This window comes from Diorhabda carinulata, chromosome X (assembly GCF_026250575.1).
Source record: "Diorhabda carinulata isolate Delta chromosome X, icDioCari1.1, whole genome shotgun sequence".
NCBI classification, from domain to species: Eukaryota; Metazoa; Arthropoda; class Insecta; order Coleoptera; family Chrysomelidae; genus Diorhabda; species Diorhabda carinulata.
The window spans coordinates 32925836-32949269 of NC_079472.1; the positions used below are offsets into that span (position 1 = coordinate 32925836).

The 23434-nt window shown below is 34.9% G+C and overlaps 1 protein-coding gene across 1 annotated transcript in view; it reads right to left on the minus strand.

Annotated features, from left to right (window-relative positions):
* LOC130901462 (protein-tyrosine sulfotransferase) overlaps positions 1–23434 on the minus strand; it is a 98730-nt gene that overhangs the window by 11795 nt on the left and 63501 nt on the right. The window contains exons 3-5 of the mRNA XM_057812879.1: positions 14066–14273; positions 7728–7930; positions 5967–6107 (exon numbers count right to left, since the gene is read on the minus strand). Coding sequence (XP_057668862.1) covers positions 5967–6107; positions 7728–7930; positions 14066–14273 — 552 coding nt within the window. The remainder of the gene's footprint in view (positions 1–5966; positions 6108–7727; positions 7931–14065; positions 14274–23434) is intronic.

Below are 23434 nucleotides of genomic sequence, written 5' to 3' on the forward strand. Positions count from 1 at the left end.
CAAGTATCGAAACTATACCTAAGTCGGTTGGACCAAGGACGGTTTTTTGATGGGTTAGAACGAACCTATAATTGACCGTTTAGATTACACAATGATTGAACAAAAGTATGCGTGAGTTTAATTTTTATTGCACCATATTTTTCCATTGTATTGTGTAAAGTCAGTATTGAGCAATATTTTTTTGTCTGTGTTTGGAATGGCGGAAAAAGAAAATGCAAAAGTTAAGAAAAGAGAGGTTATCGTCGAATGTATCAAATATACAGAGAATTATCATCTTTGTGGAATGTCAAGAGTAAGGAATATCATGACCGTGATAAAAAAAATGATGCTTAGGAAACATTGTGGTCTAAATACAATTTAGACTACTAAATACTAAATAGAATTTACTAAATACGATTTGATTTGAAATAATTCTAATGACAATACAATTGCTCTCTTTTCTGGTTGTTCAATGAAATTATACTGGCATCGAGTTGTTACACGTTCTTCACAATTGCCCATAAAATAGATCTGAAGAAATTTTGTATCTTCATTTAGCATTGACATCAATGATCCAATTTTATGATATACCTGGCCATGAATTTTGAACGTTGTTTCAAAATTACGACCATCAGATGACAAATCACAAACTTTGGATGCTCCAAACGACGTCATTTGGAAGGAAGAATTAAATTTTCGTGTCTTACGCAAAAATAATTTTGATTCATTTGAAATGTCAGAAAGAAGAGATTTCAAAGGTTTAGGTGAAGTAGGCAGTGATGACAATAGAACTTTTTCTGAAGCGCAATATATGCTGGGCGTTTCAATGAGAAATTTTAACGCCTGACAATAATTGCATATTTTGTTCATCGCACCAATAGTAACTTTGGAATCAGCCGAATAATTGATGTCTGGTTCATAATTAAATGCAAGACGAATGAATGATCCACGTGTTACTGCGCAGTTAGTTCGATGATTTTCTCGATTTTCTTCTCTATATCAATCTATGTGTTGTTGACTTGCCACGCTGGTTCTCATGCATTTTCTTGTCGACGATTATCACGCTGTTCTCGTGCACGAACGAATACAAAATTAAGAATTATTTGAAAGAAGCGACGTTAAGAGGTATAGGCAAAATAAGACATTATAGTGTGAGGTGGAAAGGACAAAATTTTACAGTTCTCTGTATTAGAAATTCGCTTAAGGTGCCATTTGTTCCGTACTTATGGAAACTACTATTAATAACAACAATCAACGTTGATGATCAGTTTATTATTAATTATCAATTACTGAGACCAATTATTTAAATAATAACTATCCTATCATTTAAGTTGGATCAAATTACATATTGATGCCAAATTTCATGAATACATGTTGACTCGTTTTTGAGTTTATTCGGAACATACACACGGACACTGAATTTTTATATATTAAGATGTTTCCACGGGCAAGCAAAGATGATGTAAAGAGAAAATTAAATTTTTTGAAAACTAACTACCGGAAAGAGCTTAAGAAACATCTCCAGTCGATGAAATCAGGATCTAGTACAGACGACATACACCAACCTACTTTGTTGTATTTTCTTGTACCAATTTTTCGATCAACCCACGTTTACGTTTAGACACAAGCGACACAACTAAAGCAGCAGCTAAATCCTGTTTTTCGCACAGTGCACGCGGGATCAACACTATTCTTGCGCAGGAGTTCATTTATCGTGTAATTTAATTGATCGTTTGTATTCTAAGCGCCTTCCATCTTATTGTACAATAAAATATATTGTACAATGTTATTGTAGGGTCTAGGGACCGCCTAAGAATTAAAGTAAAATACAGGAAAATGATTAATAAACGTGCTTCTTCAAAGGATAAAGAATAAGATACCCAACAAAGTTTAATGAAGAACTGGAATAAATACCAGAATCTGTTGTTAAATGTGTAATTGGAGTGAAAAAGTCGTACAAAAGAAGAGTAGCAAGCAGCTCATTGAAAATCCACAAAGGAATCTAGTTATCACAATATAAAGACACAATAAAAAACCACATTAATCACGTTCTGATAGAAATTAAACACATTAAGATGGTAACTGATGTTATAAATATAAATTACCACGTCGAAGGAAAAAATTGTGAAGTATCTATCTAACACGTTTGAAGTCCTATTCGAGGATAATGAGTATCATGAAATTACAAATTTTAAAAATAAGGAAGGTATTCAATTGAGTGTAATTGAATGATTACACCGAGCATTACGTTTATCGATCACATTGACCTCTGTATCACTTTCAGACATTTAAGACCATTTTACACCTGTTACCTTATAATATTTCGTCGGCAGGTATAAATCACTGACGTAATTAATAGGTAGACCTGTATTATGCTTAACCCGTAGGGGACTATATTGAAACAAGCGGAAACTTGTATGTACGTATAATGAAAAATTAGATGATTTATAGTTTTCCTAACGAAATTTCAAGCAGTTTTCTCATTTTCCCATTAGAAGTATTATTACTTTTTATATCGAATCTACTGCTCAAACGATTATTAAAACAGAACCGAATTAAGTTGATACTTAGTTTTGAGAATAAACGTTTTATGAATCGTATTAGATTTTTTATTTTTTTTCTCTCTTCTGGTTTAGTGCAGTCATTTCAAAATAACCTCGGATATCGATAGAAGGCCTAATTTTAAGAAAAAAAATGTGGTATTATCTAAATTAGGTTACACCCCTCCGATTTCGTTAGAATTTTAGTATGTTATAGAGAAAATTATGCTGAAAAATTTGATGTTTATATGTAGGGCACGGAAATCATCCTTTCGCATAGTTTTTCAACTTTGAAGTTCCAGAAAAAGAAAAATAATTTATACATCATAGTTTAACTTCGCATGCCTAGCCTAACCTAACCTAAGCTAAATTAACCTAACCTAAACTAACTTAACCTAACTTAACTTAACCTAAACTAACCTAACCACTAATTTCAACTAAAGATATTGATAGAATATCAATAAATAAACAGCAATATACAAAAAATCATAGAGTTTTTTTTTTTTCATGGTCAAACACGAATAAAAAAAAACAAATTTTGATAGATTTACTAACGATAGTCGTATGTAAACAAACTAGACTAAATTCTCTGCAAATTTTATGATAGATGATGTCATCATTAGGTAATGAAGACATAAGAAGATAAACTATGATGTATAAATTATTTTTCTTTTTCTGGAACTTCAAAGTTGAAAAACTATGTCAAATTTTTCAGCATAATTTTCTCTATAACATACTAACTAGATAATTACCAAAAATGTTCTATAAAGTTTTTCAAAAAGCCCAATACTTTTCTAGTTATTGATAATTGAAAATTCGGAATTTTTTCACGTTTTCAATCGGTTTTTTTGCAAATATTTCCGAAAATATGCATTTTAACGAAAATTTTATGTCGAACAAATCGGTTTTTTATAAAGTGTTCTAAGTACAATACTAAGCGAGATATCAAAGCCGTTTTTTATTTTGTCTGAAATTTAATCGATGTATTCAATGCCACCTAGCCGCGAGCAAATACATTTTATGCACTCTAATGAAATAGGGTTTTGTAGTGCTCGAAATAAGCTTTGAAATGAGTACTGTTAAAAGTCTGTTGCTCCTAAAATGAGTGACACACACACACAATTCCCTTGAGACGAGCCCGTCCCTCTAGGCATCCACCCCCGGATAATTCCACGAGTGGGTGCGAAGAAGGACATTCCACCACCCCCTGTCATTTCGACAGGTCCTCATCCTCTTTCGCGTCGCAGTTTCGCGCATAGACTCCTTCCTCTCCCCTGAGGTCTATGGGAGATTCTGGGATGTCTTATCTTTTTGTTAAGAGATTAGCCTTTGACCATTTTATAATAAAAGGTTTTTCACTATATATTGTAATGAAGCTCTTTTAATTACCTTTAAAATGGTTTTTTATAAGTTGTGATAGTATCAAAATTGAAGGAGTTATGGTCCAAAAACTAATCGCATTTCAAGGGATTGAAAATTATTTTATTATGTGGTAATTGGGTAAATATACTTTTTCTAACGATAGAATCTCAATTTTTCCCTTAAAGGCTTGTTTACACTCCTTAAAAATAATAGGCGGAGCTCAGATAATTTTCACTTTTGAAGTTAAGGGTAAGTCGAGCCTAATTCCAAAATTTCATTCAAATCGCTTCACAGTAAAAAAATTCGGAGGTAAGACCCTAATTTCGCTTCAATGACTGCACTAATTTTGGAAAAAAAATTAGCAATTAAAATATCAAGGATTTTAGATTAAAATCTCGTTTTATAAAACTTCATCTCGAAAAAAAGTTTTAATATGAAATAAAGTAAGGGTTGCTAACTTCACCCCCGTATAATGTAACAGAATTGAAAAAATACTCGTGTGAGAGCAAGAAAATTACAAAATTTCTAGTTTCGAGTTTCTAGCTTTACTGAAATTTTTCAATTTTCAATTTTAGTAACCACCTTTTAAGGATATTATCTTGTAAAGGAGTGGGCTTTGGAAATTTTGTTATAGGAAAGACCCATCTTATTTTCATAAGAGCAATCTCCTCCTGAATTTTGTCTCATGAATTTGGAAGCACCCTGTATATCCTAAACGTGTTTAAATAGTTTATTATAGATAATCTTCAATGTTGGGGATGTACCTCAACTTGCAGATGAAGAAGCTGACGAGCTACGAAGATGGTACCAGAAGTACCTGGTCTGACCAAAAATTACACAATCTGTACAGAATATATTCCAAGTTGGAAGACGCTACGTTGTTAAGTATTTGTTTGGCAGCCATCAATACAGAACGATGTCAGTGAAATCGTAAAATTGGTCATTGTTGACTTATATGTATTATTTGAAAGGCCTCAGCTCAACCAATATAAAAGCTGAACTAGATTCTATTCTGGGTGAGACTGCTCTTTCGTTATCAAATGTGAAATATTGGATAGCAGAGTTTAAACGAGGCCATATGACCTGCGAAGACCAGCATCGTATTGGTCGACCAAATGAGTTGACGACTACAGAAATGTTGAGGAAAATCCACAAAGAAGTGGTGGATGATCGTGGACTGGAAGTGCGCGAGCTAACGGACATAGTAGACATTCCAAAAAGTGCGGTACATCGTATATTAACTGGAAATTTGGACATGAGAAAGCTGTACGAAAGATGACAGGTGACAAATCGCTAATAGAAATAAGATTTTCAGAGAAAAATGATCCTTGGTCTAATACCAATCTACATAATGAGACACCATCAACCACTCGCATGGGACATCCCAAAGTAACTTTTTTAGTCAGTCAGAACTAAAAGAAGAAAAATCAAAGTTGTTAGAGAAGAATTGGGCGCAACTATATAAGAACCCAGAATCCAGGAACAAAGATTTGGAAGCATATCGTCAAGGCAATTCGTTGACGCAGATATTGTTAGTACTCTAGTAGTATCCTCTGATACAGTTATTACTAGCTTAAGGAAATTGTCAATGAAACTAAGGAAAACATTATCCTCGCAAATTCTAGAACTTTTGACGCCACCTGATGTCGTATAAAACATCTGTAAATCAATTATGCTCTTTTCGGAAGAAGAAATTTCAACTGCATTCACATAGAGTGATATCGGTATCGGTTTGAACGAGAAAGTATGTTTTATTATTTAACAATTGATTTTTTATTACAGACTGAAATCATAGTTAAAAAAATAGCTTTGACTAACTCAATATCCTGACTTAAACACCATTGAAAATAATATGAATTTGAAAAGAGAAAAATTGATTGAAGTGTCAATAAAACAATATTAGTATCAATGTAGTATCAATTTTTACTGCTGAAAGTTCGTTTAAACATTAATTTTCCCCAATTTAATGTTTTAATTTTTTTATGGAACAGTCAAAAATTAATTAGATTTTCTCGAAAATCATACTAGAATCAAAATAAAAATTCCAATTCAAAATTGATGAAAAATAAATCAAGATTTACGTACTTGCTCAATTCTATTCCTTTGTTGATGAAATCTTCGTGATGCAGAACTGAATTGTTCCAAGGAACATTCAAAAATTTCAAAACGGTCTGCATCCATTTCCTTGGATGTAGAACTAATTGTTCATACGGTACCGTAAGACATCTACAACAACAATCCTAATGAAACATTTGAAATTGAAACTTATATAGACGAAATAATAATAATAATAATAAACATAAAGATAAATAATCCGTCAGTCACTTCCAATAGCAATTCGAATTAATTCAACGAGGAACACACTTTCAAAATAAACTACGTCCATATTTACATCAAAGATGACTACTCTAAATGCAATCCTATTCGTTTCTCAATATATTCCATGGACCGTTTGGCAAAATCTCGCGCCGAAATAGCTAGGAAAATAATGGTTCGGCCTCCAAAATACGTAAAATCCTTCCAAAGGAGAACATTTTCTCCCGCTTTCCACTATTAGCACTACTCGTTCGAGGTATCTAAGCAATTTGCTGAAATGGACATTCTCCGAGTAGATGATCTATTGTCTCTATGGCTTGTTCGTAGTATCTATTTTCTTCTTCAAGTACCATACACTTTGCAGCGTGTAGGTGTTCAAAACTTCTAATCTAGTATCTGGAGACACCGTAGCCAGAAATGTTGTTTACGCCCTGGTCCTTTCCCGTCAGTATGAGCTTGAGAGTTGAATATCTCGGTCCTCGCAGGATGTGTCCCAAATAAGATACTTTTCGTTTTTCAATTACAATTCCACACCCGCTCTCCTCAGTACTTCTTCCTTCGTCACGTGCTCGGTCCATGGGATCCGTAGAAGTCTGCGCAACAACGACATGTCCATTGCTTCTATTCTTTTTAAAGATCTCAGTTTCAGGAACTACGTCTCCATACCATACAAAAGGGTTGGCCAAATATAACATTTTATCACCTTCAATCTAAGGCTTAGGGAGACTTCTCAGAGAATTAGCTTATTAAACTTTGTAAAAGCTGTTTTCACAATTGCTATCCGAATTTTAACTTCCTCTTCGCAATTTCATTTTTCATTTAACATAGATCCAAGGTATTTAAATTTATTGACTCTCTCTATGTTATTTCCATTCACAAGTGATTGAGCTTCGCCGTGTTGTTATCTTCTTATGATAATTAGACCGTCCGAATTTGGTTCCAATTTCGTTGATAGAGTTGACTACCTCTTGTAGGTTTCCTACGTTGTTGGCAGTATCGTCGGCATACCTAATATTATTTAAGAGAGTTAATGCCAGCTGAAAAATTCGTTCTACATATATGTTAAATACCATGGGTGAGAGTATGCATCCCTGAAGGACTCCCCTAAGTATCTGGAGGTGTTCCGTAGTTAAAGAGCCGCTAGTTCTCAGTTCCGCTGTTTGATCTTTCATACAGCTTTTGTACGATCCTGATGTCTTTACTATCAATATCAACATCCTTTGGGATGTCAAACAGTAAGTCATGCCGAATGAAGTCAAACGCTTTTTGGTGGTCTATAAAGCAGTAGAATCTATAAGTAGTTACAATGACGTTGTGCGACCATTGTTAGAAGTTGGGATGCCGATGTTGTGTTAGCTTATACACCTCGCTGTGATACCCTCTGGTGGATAGAGTTCGAAATAGAGATTTTCACGTTAAAGAATGTCAGTTTATAATTAAAATTTTCATGTTCATTTTCAGCAACAGAAATAATTCAGTTATTCCAAATGTAATTTTAATTAAGAGAAATTTCGCGAAATGTTTTCTTACTTTTTTGGTCCCAATTCTTTGCACTGATTGTTCATTGCTTCAACCGCTGAGTTCCATTTCTTCAAGCATTGCCTGTAACTGCTTAAATCGAAGCCGGTGATTGTCACTTTTCTAGAGATAATGGAATGAGCCGTCGCGCGGCCGTCGCGTACCATAAATATGAATTTGGCGTTGGGGAAGAGTTCGATAACATACGTGCCCATCTGTAACAACAAAAACATTTTTCATGTTTACGCACGAAAGTAATTGTTGCAAATATCCGCTGGATAATTTGGCGATTTCGAAGTCGCAGAATCCATTTATCGAGAAAACACAATAAAAGCTATGGTCGATTTTCGATTCAGCTGAATTTATGAATTAGATGAAACGACATATATTTTTCGACCAGTTAATATAACCTAATCTAAAGTAACCTTAACCTAACTGAAGCTAAAGTAGATTCAACCAATCAAAAAATGGATCCGCTCCTCGGTCTGCCTAACATCACCAACTGATTTTATATTAGGTAAGCTGACACATAGATGGCGCAATTAGTATTAAATCCAAATGATTTTCGGTTAGCCTCAACCTTTAACAGACACGAGTATAAATTTGACAGCTATAATACTATAAGATTGTGAGTTATAGCATTTTGAGTCAAGCAACTTTTGTTAGACGCTCCACGAAATAATTTTAGATAACGATACAGTGAAGTTGATTGAGATAGCTGAAACCCTAAAGATATCAAAGGAACGTGTTGAACGTATATTTGGGCATGCGAAAACTCTTTAGAGTGGATGCCGCGCTAGCTTGCAATTGACGAAAAACGACAAAGAATTGATGAATCTGATCAGTGTTTATAGCTATTCAAATGCAATAAACCCAAAATTTTATGTCGTGTGATTGACACGCAGATGGCGCTGTCATTGTCAAATCCATATGACGTTTATGGAGTACCAACTTTCAAAAGACTATGTGTCAAATTTCATGACATTTCGATTAGTCAGTACAAAGTGACAGCCATCTAAGTGAAGCTACTTTTGATATTTTCAAAACAATAGATTTAAAACAATTTCATGTGTTAATTTATAATTGTTCTTGATGAATAAAAAACTCGAAACAATTGCTTCAAAAGTGTTATCCGAATTTAAACATACAGACACCGATGATGGTGAGTCCAATCGACAGTCAGCCAAGTGGATTGCACGTGATGAACCGAAGTTAAAACGCGGAAATACACAAAAGACGGTCTATTAGTGTGAACGAGATATTTTATTCGGCCTTACGAATAAAAATCTGAGCAAGTTAGGTCTGGAGATATTAGTGGCCAATTTGTGGAATGAAAAATGCTCAGAATTCGTTGAAGAATCGTATATTAAGTGCCATCCAATTGCGTAGATGTTAAAAAATAATTTCCAAGTGTTTCTCGAGGCCGCTTATGTTATAAAGATGTTCATGAGACATGGCCGACGGCCGTTTTTAGTTGCCCATCCAGTACACTGCGTTCAAAATTGTAATTCCTCGGTAATTTGCACAGTCGTTCTTTTTTCCTTTTGTGTATAATGGCACCACAAAATAAAAATCATTATTGGTAAAACTGGAAGACATTTGGAACCACGATAAATGGATTCTAGGACATAGAAAACGTTGAAATAATAATCACAAATACGGAAGTATAACTTGAAAGTTATTTAAAAAAATAGTTACATGTTTCTCATAAGTATAATATAATGTTTATCACGAATAGCGATGCATATTTCTGTATACAGGGTCAATTTCTTCTGTAGAATTTTTAGTTCGATACATCCTTATCTATTGCCGAAAGCACAACTCGTTTCGTCAAACTGCATTGCAGATGACATGAATAAATGATTTTTTCATTTATTTTGTAGCTACAAACCCAATTTTCTTATTCTTACAACTATAACGTACCAAAAAAATATCTATTTCAGTCATTATATTTTTTTACGCCATCTGAGTGTAAAATAATTTCAAGTTTTTTTTTACTTTTACTATGTTGTGGTTTTGGTAACGGCATGTCATCCTCACTTATTTGAATTATGGGATAATAAAATTATCAAATAACCTCTCATTTATTGTATTCTTTTGTTGAGGAAGCGAATTCAAACGTAATACGAGAAAATATATTACAAAAAGATAAACAAACAAAATTGCGGTTTTACTTTCGAAAAGCCGTCTAAACCTTCGGTTATTTTACTGATTTCGTACAGGGTGTACAACAGGAAGTTGTTACTGAAAACACTGTTTACACTACCACTACACCAACACTCACAATTACATTAACTGACGCGCGTTTCGATAACCAAGTTATCGTCTTCAGGAGCTGAAGGTAAAATTTAGGCTAAAATAGGTAAGTCAAGTGATTAGGTTTTAGTTTACCTTCAGCCTCTGAAGACGATAATTTGGTTATCGAAACGTGCGTCAGACAGTGTAATCGTGAGTGTTTGTGTAAACAGTATAAATATCGACAACGGTTCCAGAAATTTCAACATTGGAAATTGATACTTTCAATAGTTCTATCTTTTGTAGGACATAGCATTGATTAAGTAGAATCCTCGTTATTAGCCGATTTTCTCGAAATTGCTGTATGTTTTTCTATACCTAATAACCAGACTTTCTGCTTGTGGTGCCTTTTTGTACGTAGCTTGTAGGTAGCTTATAGGCGCGTGCAAGTGAAGTCTGTAATGCGGCAAGAGGTATCAACGTTTAATCGAGGGCATATTCGTAGTCGTGAAGATATAAAATCCTAACAACAACGTTGTAGATTTGGCAATATACTCGGATTATTAGAGATAAGAATCAAATTTATAGTAGAAGACATACTCAAAGATAACAGAAGAAGCCATATAAGAAAAGAAGCTTAGAGGCTTAGAGAAAGCCTTTGATAGAGTACCTAGAGAGAAAATATGATATAGATACTGACCGAAAGAGATGTCAACGTAAAAATTATTAAGATAATGAGAACTAATTACATAGAAGAAATATTCGAAAGCTTCACTAGAAACATGGGATTAAGACAAGGGGGAAGCTTAAGCCCATCACTACCATATATAAATGCACTGTTTGAAGTAAATAATATGTGTGGGATATTCGAAACTACAAAGAGATAACATTGGGGAGCATTTACATCCGATTTTGTACTAATAGCATAGGTCGAAAAAGATTTTCAAGAAAACATTGAGGTGTGGAACAGAGCAGCAAGCAAGCAGACATGGGGATTGAACATAAACAAGAACAAAACATGGTGATTGGGTAAAAAGGGACCAAGATAAATATAAGAATCGATACAGAAATACTGGATTAAACAGTACCAACACCTAGGAACAATAATATACGAAACCGGGATACAAGATGAAAATATAAATAACAAAATTGCAACAATTAATAAACTATTTTAGGCCAATAAGACACTGAATCCATAAATACGAGAGCCGTTTTTTTTTCAACCTCCGATCACTCCGTGCGGACGCTACGCGGGGAGAAAAAAGCTGGCATGCGCTATAGGCGACTACGAAGCTCTCGTACTACACACTTCACCATTGTTGACATTCAGGTGTCAGTCGGCGTTGTGCTACAGCCACGTAAACATGTCCGTCATTATTGATGCTCCTGCCAAGTGTGCTTCGTTTTGTACAGGCTGAAGGCCTGCAGATATACATCGGAGAATGAGTCGTATGTATGGGAAAAACTTGAGTGATGGTGTCGAAAGTTTAAAGATGGCCGTAATAACGGACATGATGAAGGGGGCCAAGGACGCAAATCTGTCGTTTCAGATGTTAACGAGTTGACAGAATGGTTAAGAAAACCGTAGATTCACCATTACTGCTTTGTCTTCCAGAAGTTTCAAGGTCTGTTTTGTACTCAACTTGAATTATTTGGCGGCAATTTTCTTTGCTTGTCCACAGATATGACAAATGTCTCAATCTCTTCGATGATTAAATCGAAAAGTAACCGTAAGTGTACCAATCTTTTGGTAATAAAAAACTAGAATATTGGAATTTGAATCTTGAGTGTTGACAGAAAGACAAAACAGTAAAATTCAGGCGTCAAAGATGAAATAATTAAGAAGAGTAAAGGAGTGTAAAAAAATATAAATTGAAAGACATAGATATAAGAAAAGACGTAAATATACAATTACAATGGTGAGGCCATTTCAAAGGATGAAGGAAGAACGACCCGTTAAAAAAAATCGTGAGCGAAAATCGAAAAAAACGAAAAGAGAGACGGATCAAGAAAATCGTGATGTAAAGTAATAACCCGAATGTTGAATGAACGAGAATAAGCTAAAAAGTAGCAAAAATAGGAATGAATGGAGGAAATTTGCACAAACATAGTGTACTAACTCTAATATATTTCCGAGTTTTCGTGGGAATTAAGTTACAAATTACGGCGTTTTAAATTTTTATTAAAAAAAACATTAAGTTTATCCATTCAAAAATCAAGTATCAATTTGAATATTGTTCGGTATTTAGTTTTACCACAATCCCACTACAAAAACGATTATATATATTTTTCCACGCGAAAAAAAAACCATTTCGTATTCACTTTGCAAGAATTGAATCACGTTTACCTGTGCAAAATGTTTAATGAGACAAATTACAGTATCTGTTATAGCTTTAGTGTCTATAAACTATGCAATTACGGTTATTGTCAAGAGACATACGTTACGCGAGTATGGAACTAAAACCGCATTGGTTAATTTGCAAACTGCAGGTATAGTTCGGTTAGTTTCAGCTAATTTATCAAATAATTGGAAACTGTGGGTATCTATTGGTAACAAGATAATTACACAATCAAAATTTTATGAATAAGTGTAGAGATAATTGTTTTGAATCGAATGAATCGCGCAAAAATATGAAATTTTACGAATAGAAGAGTGTTAATTGAAAAAACTACAAATAGCTATTCAGAGGCGTTTAACGGAGCCCAAAATATGACGATTTGGAGGAAGATTACCTCTATACCAAGTTGAATCCCTGAGGATTTATGGGGCACAAAATTTTTTTCGAAATTTTGCGAAGACCGCTTCTACTTATCATTGTTTAATGCCCTTATCAATTTACCAAATTTCATATTTTTAAGTTAAAGCAAGTTGATTTTTTTAAAATTTTGGGCTCTATAATTGCAACTTGGTATAGAGGTATTTTGGACTCGCCAATACGCATCTACTCTATGCCTCTTCTTATGCGGAACATCCTATATAAATATATACTAGGACCCTTGAAGTTCTACTGGGCCTCTAGGATCTGGATATATAGTTCGAAGCCACGAGGAAAGCATACAGGCTGAACATCCACAAAGAACTGCAGGCTGGATCAAATGATCATGCAAAAATCTGGACACATGACGCCTACGACTGTTACCAATAAGGATTTGGAGGCATACATCCAGCAGTGGATCGGTGACTCCAACCCCCGATACTGAATAATTTTGCAAATATTACACAGGCAGCTCCAGGAGACATGGCTCGGCATGAGCAAGCTTCTGCGGAGGAGACCCCAAAATAAGCCGACGTATTCGCTGTGAAGGAATGCAGACGCGCGATACCTAATCGAAGCCACAGGAAAACACTAATATGCTCAGATATCAGAGCTGCCATATAAGCCATAACGGCCAAAAAGTGCTCTAGGTCAGTGCTGGAGTACAAAATCTGTTGAGTTCTGCTCATTTGGGTGCTCAATCACTCGGGCAACACTCGCAAGACTGGGATCGGCGATCTCACCCAGAAATCATCTTTGGTGTAGCTAAAAGCTTTGCTATTGCGTCTCTTAACGGTCTGCTTGTATGTTGAGCTCGGCAGAGATGGATAGAGACACCTGGCAAGAGACAATAAAAGAAACACATAGACTTTGTGCGTCTCACACCAACTGCTCCAACTAAACAGACGCGAAATTCGACTTTTAAACGACACGGTCATTTAAGACGCCATTTCCACATCATAAGCATCATGGACGATCCGGAGTGTCGCTTGTGCATAGAGTAGGATGAAACTGCAGGCCACATCATCTATAAGTGCTCTGTACTCACACGAGCGCGGTTTAAACACCTGAGCAAGAAAGAATGACATGAATGTTGAAGCCAAAGCGCTTGATCGGGTTCTCAAAGGACATAGGCCTTTATTGACGTCAAGTGAGTCACGATGGGTCTATCTGAAACCTTATGTGCTCAACGGCTATCCACAATGCTATTATGTACTGTGAACCCTATATAAATATAATTATTTGCAAAATCTGTAAATAAACTATCTCAATATTCATTTCATCTTTTACAAAGCAGTAATTAATCAATCAATTGGGCAATACTACTCTTTACAAATAACTTTCATGGTAATTAATTACCTTTATTGTCAAGGGATCCTTGTTACATAACCTGGGGGCGGGTTCGCCGTGTTTGGCGATAATTTCCAAGGTAAATGCCGCGATCGCGTCGTCCAGTACGTTTTTTGTGATACCGGCTTGTTCGAGTCGTAGCGACTCCTTCTCCGATTTCAACCAATGAAAACGCATCTGGAGCAGTCTCGGAATAACTCTCGTTTCTTGGCCACATCTGCAAAAAACAACAACTAGTTTAATAGTTTCGTAATGGACGTTTATTTCGGTGAATAATCATACTTGAAGTTGAACCATCTGTTTTCAATTGGTTTAGATGGAATTCCATAGTCGCGGCGGTTGTAGTTCAAAACTATTTTCAAAAATGGAAAATTATTCGAGATATTTAGCACTAAAGGTAGTTATTTATCGCCAAAGATGCGCCTAATCAATATTTCGAATTTAATTCGGATCACAAAAGATTGTAAATTAGATTTCACCAATTTTAGTTGTTGTAGTCAACACAGTACAGGACTAACATTCAAACAAGCTCAATTGGTTTGTGAAGCCGAGGGCAGCAGGTGAAGAACGCTTGGCAAATGATGGAAAAATATCAGTAAAAATAAGAAGTTAAGAGTGTTTTGTTGATGGGAATCAAAAGCTGGTGCCATGAAGTTAAAAAATCCTTCAGCTTACAGAACGTTTCTTACTTAAAATTATATGAAATGCCACTTCGATTACCGATAATTGTTTGTTAGGTCAAGTCAAGGCTCGTACTATTATCGATGCTCTAATCTTGTCAATGTTTGACATTTTTGGAGATAAGTATTAATTAATCAAGTCCCCGTTTCGTATTTTTATACAATGCGGTCCATATGTATGGAATTTATATAATTATGTACATGTATTAGTATGTAGCGGGATTTCCAATAAGAGGTGTTATTTTGATATTCAAAGAAAAATGCCATTTTTTGAGATAAATGATCGGATGTTTATTTCATTATAAAGAGGAAGGTATGCCGTTAATAATGGAACACAACATCAGCCAAATGGACGCAACGACAGCGCTTACAGGACCATATCCTTTTCAGGAAATTTTCCGTAACCAAAATGCAAAGCGGCTGCCCTATGTCCTCGATAGCCTCACGAATTCCATCTTTGAGGTCTTGAATCGATGCTGGACTGTTGGAGTAGACCTTATCTTTCACGTGGCCCCAAAGGAAAAAGTCGCAAGGTGTTAAATCACAAGATCTCGGTGGCCAATTGTGATCAACTCTTCGAGAGATAACACGGTTCGGAAATTTTTCCCGTAAAATATCGATGATTTCTTTGCTTGTGTGGCACATAGCGCCGTCTTGTTGAAAGTAAACGTTGTCCAAATCAATACCATCCAATTCCGGCCATAAAAAATCATCTATCATCTCTCGATAGCGCAATCCATTCACCGTAACTGTTGCCCCAACCTCATTTTCGAAAAAGTAAGGTCCAATGACACCGTCAGACCATAAACCGCACCAAACAGTCACGCGTTGAGGATGGAGAGGATTTTCAACAATAACTTTTGGGTTTTCCGAGCCCCAGATTCGACAATTTTATTTATTGACGTAACCACAAAGGTGGAAATGGGCCTCATCAGTTAAGATGATTTTTCGATGAAATCCCGGATCATTTTCATGCATTTCAAGGACCCAATCAGCAAAGACACGACGTTGTTGATGATCGGCCGGCTTGAGATCTTGTGTTAACTGAACTTTATAGGCATTAAGACTCAAGTCTTTATGCAAAATACGGTGTAATGACGTTTGTGGAATGGCTAATTCCAAAGAACGACGACGAATGGACAAACCCTGGGTTTTCTTCAACACTTTGGGCTACAGCAGCAATATTCTCAGTTGTTCTTGAGCAACGTGCACGGGTTTTATTCTTCACATCACTAACTTGTCCCAACAGCTCAAATTTTTCCACCAATTTCTGTATTGCGGTCCGAGAAGGTGCTTCACGTCGACCCAAAAATGTTTTAGTTTTACGAACCGTCTCTGCCAAACTTTCACCATTTTTATAGTGAATTTTAATAATTTCAATGCGTTCTTGAAGCGTGTATCGTTCCATTTTCATTAATTGCGTAGTTTCTACTTGTCAAATGTCAAATGACATTTACCGAAATAGCGGGCTGTTCAAAATAACACCTCTTATTGGAAAACCCTTTATATGTAACAGTTCGATTGTTATTGTTGAATTGAAAATATTATCTCCCTCCAGCACTCCCTCGAAAAGGGCTCGTGTGGAAAGAGATTTTAGTCCTCTGTTAATATTTTTCAATTTACTTCATAATTGAATTAAATGTTCAAAATGACTACCATTTATTTCTTGACAATTACCGAGGTGATTTTGGACTTCTCGTACAAATTTTGTATGACCTCAGGTGTTATTTTATAAATTTCTATTGTTATACTAACCTTTGTATCAGCAATATTGTGTAGGTCTATTAAAATATACTGTTCTGCTAAACATCAGGAAAAATTTTTTGAAAACGCTAAAATATTAGTCAAAGAGCCAAATAAACTATTATTATTATATATATGATGAAGATTCTGATAGAAGACAAGAATTCTGTGAATTGATGATGAACAAAATGGACGCAGATTTGTAGTTTATAAACAAAATAGTTACATTTAAACGGTTAACGGTTAACAAACAGAACTTTAGATATTGGAGCAGAGAAAATCCTCACTAGATGTATGAAGCTCGCGCTCAATATCCTCAAAAAATGAACGTTTGAGCTGGTATAATTAACAAGAAAATTATTGGCTCTTATTTTTTTGAGGGCACAGTTAATGGTGATGTTTCAATAGATTTTTTTATTAACTTCTAACATTACAAAGACTTCTTCCTGATGTTAATACGCATTTTGCACGTATAGTTAGAAATTATTTAAACGAGGTTTTTCCCAATAGGTGGATTGGAAGACGTGGAACGATCGAATGACCGGCTAGATCCTAAGATTTGACTCCTCTCGATTACTTCTTATGGGGGTTATTGTTGATTTAAAAGTTAGGATTTAAAAAAGGATAACGGAAAAAATTAATAAAATAACCCCCGAGGTCATACAAACTATTGTACGAGAATTCCAAAATCGCGTCGGTTATTGTCAAGAAATGATTTGTGGTCATTTTAAACATTTGATTTAATTATAAAGTTCATTGAAAAATCTTATTCGACATTATTAAAGTTTTGTGATAGAGACATTATCAAAATTTTACATCTCGAAAAATTAATTTTTTTCAGTTATGATTGAATCAAACTAAAAAATATGTTATTCTTCAAAGGAGAAACAAATATCAAAACTGATTTGATATCAGCTGCTATGACAACCCAAGCGTGTAATTGTTACTAAAACGTCTTGGAAGTGACCGAATAAGAACAATCTTCTTTTAAATTAAACCACATTAAACCGAATCCGATACAATAATATTAATGGATTCATCCGACGAATAACTTCCCGAAGCCGTTTTGAAGGCTGCAAATGAAGCTAATTCCGAGCTGTTACCTGCCAAATGACTTAAAACCATTGCCGTCACCGTCATCTTTATGCGACCTGCAACCGATGCCATCCTCATCGACGTCATCTACCTTCCAGTTGAAACCAAATAACTCCACTGGACCGGCAATTCTTACTAGTCTACAGAATGCAACAAATTGTGTTTTCAATATTAATATTTATAATAATTAGTAGTTTTTAGTTAAAGTTTTGTTTGTTATTATGTTTGTTGGAATAAAATAATTTTAGAAAAATGGGTTGGTATACTTTTTTGTATATACGATCGTAGAAAAAATAGTGTTCCTAACTCATGCGTAAAGTGTCTTTCCCGTACTTGACCGCTTGCCTGAACTCCGCTTCGCGTTGTTCGGGACAACTGCGGTCGCGTGCGGGAAAGTATCACTTTCCGCACTTGTTAGGAAAATAACTATTTCCGGACAAGCGGTCAAGTACGGGAAAGACACTTTACGCATGATTTAGGAACATTATTTTTCTACCACCGTATATACAAAAAAGTATACCAATCCATTTTTCTAAAATTATTTTATTCCAACAAACATAATAACAAACAAAACTTTAACTAAAAACTACTAATTATTATAAATATTAATATTGAAAACACAATTTGTTGCATTCTGTAGACTAGTAAGAATTGCCGGTCCAGTGGAGTTATTTGGTTTCAACTGGAAGGTAGATGACGTCGATGAGGATGGCATCGGTTGCAGGTCGCATAAAGATGACGATGACGGTGACGGCAACGGTTTTAAGTCATTTGTAGTACAGAGAATTTTATTTGATATTTTTTTCTTCTGATTCTCGGAGACCTCCAAATAGCCCTCAGCGACAGTAGTAGACTTCCAGCCAACGAGGCGCTTTAGGTTGGTTATTTCTTCGCCGGAGTTTGCTAGGAACTTTGCCGAAGAACGGCTGAAACTGTGTGCCGCATAACGTTCCGGATTAGGTAGGCATAAATATGCGGCAATCTCTGCTGGCATCTTACCAAAAGTGTTTACGCCAACGCATTGAACTGAGCATTTTCCATTCTTATAATGAATAAAAAATCGGCGGTGTGGAGTGGTAGGTGGTCGTAAATCTGCGTACTTTCTGTATAGCGTCAAATAGGTCCCATCATTTATTTCTTCAGATTAAACAAATGATTTTGACGAATGATTTTTGGAATCAGAAATTTTCACAACAATTAGATTGCCTTTATCTTGAATGTCGTCGACAGTGATATTTATAAGCTCGGATCTGCGGAGAGCGCCAACCAGTGCAAAAATGGTACTCACTTTAATCATCAGGTATACCCCATCGGGAGCTAGCATAACCCTGGATATATCTTCTTTAGTAAAAACTAAAAACTTGCGCTTTCTGTGCTCGAAAACTAATATTTTTTTGTTTAAGAAACGACGTTAGCTTATGGAAGTTTCCTTTATCCAAATTATGTTTTATTTTTACTTTTTACCATCGAATAGCGGGACCATAATGTATTAGATTTCAAAACCTCTTCTTTATAAGTTTTGGCCCCTTTCTCCTTATACCATGTAACAAAATGGTCGTATTGCTTCCCATATCTTAATCTGGATTTGGTAGGTAACAACTCGGAATTAGCACTGGTGCGGGAAAGTGACACTTTCAAAACTAAAATTCGTGCGGAAAGTGGGTTAAAACGCACGGTCGTAGGAAAAAACTTTATATTGTTGAACAGATTACTAAAATCCCTTTCCAATAATGTACCATACTACCCCCTATCTTATTTAAAAGTTTCGAGGGGGTGCTCATAATTTAGAGAGAGGAAGGATAATTTTTTCATACTGTGAATTATCAATTTACGAATCAAAATTTTTCAGTTTCAGTTTTTTTTCACATAGTACATAACAACGCTAAAATTGAATTTATTCCATATATATATGCATCACATTGTATAATAAGATTTGATGTTTTTTTTGTAGTATTCATTCAAATAGAGCAAAACCCAGTATTTTATAAAGTAAAATGAAGAGGAAATACTCAGTCAACATTTATTTAATAAATTTGTACTTAATTGTTGATATAATTTGACAAAATTGTGAAGAATATAAAAAATAGAGCTCATTAAATTAATTAGTAACTAACATTTTATGTAACAGAATATTCCATTCTACGTTTCTTCTATTTTCCACGGTAGTGACTACTCAAACGAGAGCAGTATGTATTTAGGCTCCCTCTATTCGTATGTCTCGTACAATAAGAACCCAATTAGCATTTCAGCTATTTATAAATCAATTACGAAATAAAATTAATATTAAATTTTATTTATGAAGTAAGAGAATTTAATGATCATGAAGAATTTAAAATGCCAAATAAAATTAGCATAAGACAGTATGAGCAGCTCCCCACGTGCATGCTCTTTCTTCTATTGTATTGAAAATGGAATGTATCTTGAACATCGACATTAAATTTTAAAATTAAAAAAAGTCCCAAAAGAAGCACATGAAATGTTAATATCTGTTATTGGTGGTAATGCAATAACTTCGGGGACTGTTCGCATATAGTATGAGAGATTTAAGCGTGGAAATAAATCAGTTAATAACAAGAAACGAGAAACCTGCAAACCAGATGAAAATGTTGACAAACTCGTTAGTCCAACAGGACGATTAACCATTCGAGAGAAGTCTGGAATGCTGTCAGTGACGGATTCAACGTTGGGAAAAGTTAATTGCTAGACAAAGGCTGTACTTACAGTTTTTGCAATTACTAGAGTGCACTATGTATATTAAATAATCCCATCAAAAGAATATTAGTAGTAAGGCGCATCGTTTTAACCCAACGATCAACAAGAGACCATGGGCTCAGGTGCAAAAAATTGTCGCACTGCATTTTCAACATCACATCTGGATTCACGTTTTTTCCACGCAAGAATTTTGCCACAGATCTGAATAAATAGTAATCTGACAGTATTTATGAGGTGTGGACTAAATACTTGATGTAGTGAAAGATCAATACCACCATGTTATTCGATCTTATTCCTTTTTGTAGTATGCGGTTTAGCATTGTCTTGTAAGATAAATAGCATTCGGTTACAAGATACACAACGAGATTTTCCACCCGATTAGACCTCTCTTTATGACGGGTTCTGATAATTGTCCTTTGTCTAACACAGGGGCCGGCAACCTTTTGGGTCAGGAGGGCCAAAAACAATAATTTACAAAATTTCAAAGTTTGTAAAGAGTATTCATATAAATATTCATATAAATGAAGTAGTTTATTTCACAATAAATTAGAAAATTTACATACGCATTTATATGGAATAATTAGATAATTACCAATCATTTAAGTAAATGAAATAAAACAAATAAACATTTACCCAAAACTCTAACTTCAATAACAAACAATTGGGCATACAAATTCAATAGAAGCGAACTTGTTTCAAGTTTCAAACATGACTCTAAATTTTCATTTATCAGTTGACTTGATAGTCAGTACTCCAAATAGCAATTTCTTCATCTCACTGTACAAGTTTTGCGGTCTATTCCATCCGTCGAATCGTTGTTGCCCCTTTATTTTCTTTAAATTGATCTCATTTTTGCACGGCATTCGCTAGACCTTCTCTAGTTTGTCCCGAGAGAGGTAGCAATCCTAGAAGTTCTTCTTTGGACCTTGTTATGAAGCAATTTTTTATGCGGATTGCAAGGGAGGGGACGAAAAAAGCAAGTAGAAGTCGAAAAGAGATAGAATCGATGCCTAATGCTCGTCAATAGATTCAGAACGATTTTTGAATATTTTTTTTTATTTGCGTGTGGTACTTAAAAACTGCAACTTCACATCCAAAGAACCGCAGGTTGCCGACTCATGGTCTAACCCATGTTCCTGTTGTTTAGATCAATTCATTTTATTTGATAAATATGTAAAATGCGTCAAATAAACCGATCTTTCGATACATAAACCGTGTCTTCAATTCCGCTATTTTCCTCGCTGCCATGGCTGCTTCAAACTTCTGTTTGGAATAAAGTCTCAACGATACACGAATCTTATATCCCATACTATTTATTATAAAAACGTAATGTACTGCATTGTCAATAAAAAAATAGAAAATAATCACGAGAAAGTACTCTTCATATAATTAGAAGCTAGTCTTAACAAGTTACGACAAGTTTGAAATGAGGAATAGGAATTTTCACATATGAAAACCGACACGCTCTGTAACTTTATAAATAAATGAAAAACTTTAGAAGTAACATCAATTACGCGTGTATAAACTTTTGGAAATTGGTTTAAATTTTTAATACGCCCCGATATTTTAATATGTACACCCTAAATTATTTTAATTATTATTGTAGGGGTAGAACAGCGAAAAGTGTAACATGAAAGACTTTAATTTGTGCAAACATACTTTGATAGCATCTCATTAACCTGTATTTTGTTTCATTCACAGTTTTGAGTTTTTAGTATTGCTTCCGCTCAGATGCAGCTCTGTGGTCTTACTGTTTCAAAGTTCGTTGCTTGGTTGAGTTTTTCGCGTCAAGGGCTTTCGAAACGGCATCGCGTAAAATGAAATACTGTCAGAAGCGACGAATTTGTTTTTTGTATTGTAAAGTACACGCTACTTTTTTTTCTACTTATCAATGAGAGATTCGAGAAAAGTCTTAAAAACATCATCCAAAACAAATAATTCATTGTAATGTTTTTCTTATTTCTTTATTTATTTAAATTGTTTTTCAACGGTGGGGTGAATTTATAGACACTTATTTTACTTTTTTCATTTATTTTTTATCTTACTGACGCAGTTTTAGCAAAATAAGTTAGGCAAATAAGGGCAAGGGGGAAAATTGCAAAAAAAGCAATGCGAAAGTGATTTTCCACTAGACCCACGCATATTTTCACCAATTCACGAATTGGTTGACCGACCATCGTATTCCACAGATTTGTAACTTATCGATTTTTCCTGTTTTCTAATCTTGAAGTTTCCACTTGCAGGACAAATATATTCATCAGACGAGGACGCTACCGCATACGTTAACACCTATTTTGAACAGAAAGACGAAAATTATTATTTGGAAGATTTAAATCACTGTTTGGAAAAATGTCTGGTTTTTTTATTACATCGGAAACTTTTCAGACAACTTTCGTAGCAGAACCAACTGACAGACATTCTCTCCAAATAGGTATACGATGGAAACATGTCCTAATGTAGCAGAAGAATTCTGATTCTCTTCCCAATGCATATTATGATAGAAAATGTTATTAGAAATAATGAAACAGATTGAGTGAAGCAAAACTCATCCATCGGTACAGGATATAGATGAAAAACTATTGGGTTGGTCTAAAGAATCTCAGGATAAGTCAGAATTATCACGTGGTCGATGTTCCACGACGAAGAATGAGATGGATGAAGCGATTCATCCATTTTTTGATAGAATTCCAAAAGGAGACTGCTGCTTCAAGCTGTCCGGTTACATATACATAGAAAGCATTTTACTAAAAAAACTTGTTTTCTTGTATTTCAAAATACAATGTTTGTTTTTTCCTTCAACCTCCGATGGACACTAAAGAAAAGAAGCGTAAATGTACCATACAGTTCATTTCTCTATATTATCACTTTGACGATCAAGGCATTGGTCATATATGTAAACAAGCTTTGCAATAACATGGGTAGGTGTTCAAATATTTCCCATTGAAATTGCTGAAAGAGTCGTTGGGTCAAACGAGCGCTGTGAGTAAGGACCTTGTCGTGGATCAGAACAATTCCAGAAATCAACATTTGAATAACTTTTCTTAAGCGTCGCAAATATGAATCTGCATTCATTGTTAATTCGGGCTCCAAAAACTCCACACACCTTTTTGTTGCCAAAATCTAGTTACTATAAACTTACAATCTGCTC